Here is a 3,629-nt window from a genome sequence, read left to right on the forward strand (position 1 = left end):
TTCATCTCTCCTGAGAATCATAAACTAATATTTAGTTGCATAAACACAGTTTGTGACAGACTGGTGACCAAAACATTCACACCTCCTAATGAATGGATGGATGGATGGAAGGGGTCCATGGAGTTGACCAGATTCTGGTGCCGGTCAGCAGGTTCTGCTGCACCATGTTCCTCAGGTCCTCTGTTTTTCTTGGTTTTGCCTCATGAACATCATGTTTTATGTCAGGTTTTCTACAGATGAAGGTCCAGAGGCTGAGCTGCCCTCTCCATCACTTCCTGTGTGTCTGAGGGTTTTGCTGCCTGCTGGGTGTTCGGGTCGTCGTCTTGTTGAAACAAACATTTCCAGAACATTTCCTCTTCAACATACAGGAACATGAGTTCTTCCAGTTTTACTCAAACTGGTCCATGATCCCTGGTATGTGATAAACAGGAGCAACACCAAGAGAAACATCCCATATCATGATGCTTGAACCACCGTGCTTTATGGTCTTCACTGTGACTTGAATTCAGTTTGCAGGACGTCTGACAAACTGTCTGTGGCCCTTTGGCTGATCATTGGCTGATCATTGGTTGAGCCTTTGCCATTTTAGTTGTTTCCTGATCCATTCGAATAGTTTTGCTTTTCTTTTTCCAGTTGTGTTTTCATCACATTGACTCCCATTAATTCTTACAGCCTAACCCCTCAGAGGAGGAAGGAGCCAGACGACATCATCATCATCAGTAGATCTACTGGTTCTGCTGGGTCGGGTTCTGGTACCAGAACACAGAACTGGTGCTGATGATTCTCATGATGGTTCTACTGGTTCTGATCTCCACCAGAACCCGCTCCCAGTACCGGCCCACCGGATCGGGTCGCCTACCTTCACCAGAACCGGAACCGTCTGCTGTTGGTCCTCCAGACAGAAGAAGAAGAAGAAGCTTCCTGAAACCTCCAGCAAGGGGCGCACCGAGCCCACCCGACCCCACACAGACACCCGCTGACCTCTGACCCTGAGACAGAGAGGGGACAGTGGCAGAGAGGCTGGTTAGAACCAGAACCAGAACCAGCTTTAATAACATCTATCCACTGATGAAGCTGATGATGAAGAGGAGGAGAACAGGTAGAATCCACCTGGACAGACTGATCAGGGAAGATCCAGGGTCCTGATCAGTTATTGATCTGAACCTGATTGACCTGTTCACTGATAACCAATAACCTGATAGTTCAATTTTTGTTGTTTTTTTTTTACCTGTGAGAAAATATTGAAGTTAATTTTGGGCCTAAATCTGTAATTAATTATCATAACTGGAACATCTGTGGTGACTTTGGTGAGTTTTAGTCCCATTAATCAATAGAGGACATTCAATTATTATTTTCTCTTTGATCTTGTTGGATCAGATCAATTTAAGTTTAATTTAAATCAAAGTTCTAATAAGGCTTCGTTCACACTGCAGCCTAAAGTGACCCAATTCCGATTTTCTTTTTTCTTTTTTTTTTGACGTAATGCGACCTGTATCTGATCTTTTCATGGCAGTGTGAACAGCACAGGTTGGATTCTTTTTCGAATGTGACCCATATCTGATACATATCCAATTCTAATGCGACCTAACGTCCAGGTCGCATTCATCCGAACTGAACGTCACTGATTCTCTACAAATCTCACTATTCTGCTTCCTGATACACGCAAGTGGGAAGCAAAACAACAACCATGACGGATTATATGAGGATTAAGTTGTTAATATGCTGCTCCGGTTGGACAACAACTTCAAATATGTAAGCAAAGCTCCACCGTTAGCCTCCATGAGAACGCTGACGCTATGGCGCCCTCTACTGCGCATGCGGGACACTTTCAGGTGGTTTGCCCGTTCAGACTGCAGAACGCATATAGGTCGCATTTACTGGCAGTGTGAACGGCCCCGGCAAAAAACGTCCGATTTGACAAAAAATCAGGTTAGGGTCACTTCAGGCTGCAGTGTGAACTCAGCCTAAATTATCAGTTATTATTTGATCCATAATTCTGACAGAAATAAACAACAAATTAAAGAATCAAGTCAGAGTTTATCCAGAAACAAACGACCTGGAGCTGAACTGATCAATGATCAATATGCAGAGATTTGCTGCTGCAGCTGTTATGATTATTAAACCATCCAATAATAATTGATCTGATATTTTATGAGGGGAATCTGATCAGTTTTTTCTGGAGGTTGATCAGAGCAGCAGAACCAGCTGAGATTATTAATAAATCATTTATTCTGAATTAAACTGGATTTAATAAAAATAGTTTTTATTTATGTTTCCTAAAAACCACCTGAACCCTAAAATAAATGTAATCAATCAGTTATTATTATTTATGTATTTTATTAGCTGATTTTTTTTATTTGTAACTCTGGCTAGATAAAGTGTAACTGATCTATTTCCAGTTAAACAATAAAAACATCAATAAAATGTTTTATTTCAGGTAATAATTAGTAACCAGGCTGCAGTAGCATGATGTGACCTGCAGGGGGCGCTGAGCAGCTGGTACAGCTGCTGACTGGTTTTAATGGTTACTGATCACTAAAACATTTGATCAATGCATCTATGAAATATCCACAGTATAAATATGATAACCAGTAAAAATGATCATTTTATCTAAAATAGATAAACTATAATTAATCAAATTGATTTGTATAAAATACAAATGATATAAACTATAATCATCAGATCTTTGTTTTTATTCCTCTGTTGCAGTTTCTGTTCTTTGATCATCACCGATCAGAAAAAACATTAAACAGAAAATTAATTAACAAACTGGAGGAAATTAATATTTAACTGGTTCCAGTTCTAACTGGTTCTGGTCCAGTCAGAGGTCAGGTGACCCACCTGGTCCTCAGAACACCTGCAGCCTCTCTGACGCTCAGCGCTCCATCAGGCCCCGCCCCTTCTTCAGGCCCCGCCCCTCCTGGCCCAGTAGCCAATCCCAGCTCAGCTCTGGGTCCCAGCAGGTCAGGAGAGCCAATCAGCTCCAGGTGTCCTCTGTCCTGGTCCTGCCCCAAGGCATCATGGGGGATGTAGTTCCAGTGAGGCAGGAAGACGAGACGGTTCATCCACTGGGGGGATGGAGAGGTCAGCTGGGGACACAGAGGTCAGACAGGTAAGGCAGAGCGGTGTCCATCAGGGTCAGAGGTCAGCTGAAGGAACCAGAACCTCTGACCCGGTCAGACAGGTTGAAGGTTCTGCTGGTTCTGGACCAGAACATGAGATTATTCAGAGGTTAAACTGAACCAGATGATAATCCAGATGACAGAACTGTCATGATATGTGGTGAGGGGATGAGGAGACGCTGTGAGAATGAAGTGATGAATTTAACAAACAACGATCCAAAGTCCAGCAGCTCAGATGGGCAGGAACCAAAAACCTCAGAGCCGGTAGCAACTGGTGTAACGAACCCAAATGGCAGACAGACGGTCAGACATGATGGTCAGACCAGAACCAGAACCAGACAAGGAGCACAGGTGGGTTTAAATAGAGACAACCAGGTGAAACTGATCCAGGGCCGACAGGAGACGCCACAGAACAGAGAAACCCAAATCACTACCAGAACACCACCATGTACCATAACCTGATTTAGTTCAGGTTTATTCCCGTCACAGAAACTAAAAATCATCTAA

At 43.1% G+C, this 3,629-nt stretch overlaps 1 protein-coding gene across 1 annotated transcript in view; it reads right to left on the reverse strand.

The window, feature by feature from the left end:
* Positions 1-3,282, reverse strand: part of LOC106942415 (CST complex subunit CTC1-like) — a 7,843-nt gene extending 4,561 nt beyond the window's left edge. Inside the window, exons 1-2 of the mRNA XM_015025686.1 lie at positions 2,842-3,282; positions 860-989 (exon numbers count right to left, since the gene is read on the reverse strand). Coding sequence (XP_014881172.1) covers positions 860-989; positions 2,842-3,065 — 354 coding nt within the window. The 5' untranslated portion in view covers positions 3,066-3,282. The remainder of the gene's footprint in view (positions 1-859; positions 990-2,841) is intronic.
* Positions 3,283-3,629: the final 347 nt, after the last annotated feature.

The sequence above is a fragment of the Poecilia latipinna genome, unplaced genomic scaffold, assembly GCF_001443285.1.
Source record: "Poecilia latipinna isolate Pla-1442-1.1 unplaced genomic scaffold, P_latipinna-1.0 Scaffold4258, whole genome shotgun sequence".
In the NCBI taxonomy this organism is placed as follows: Eukaryota; Metazoa; Chordata; class Actinopteri; order Cyprinodontiformes; family Poeciliidae; genus Poecilia; species Poecilia latipinna.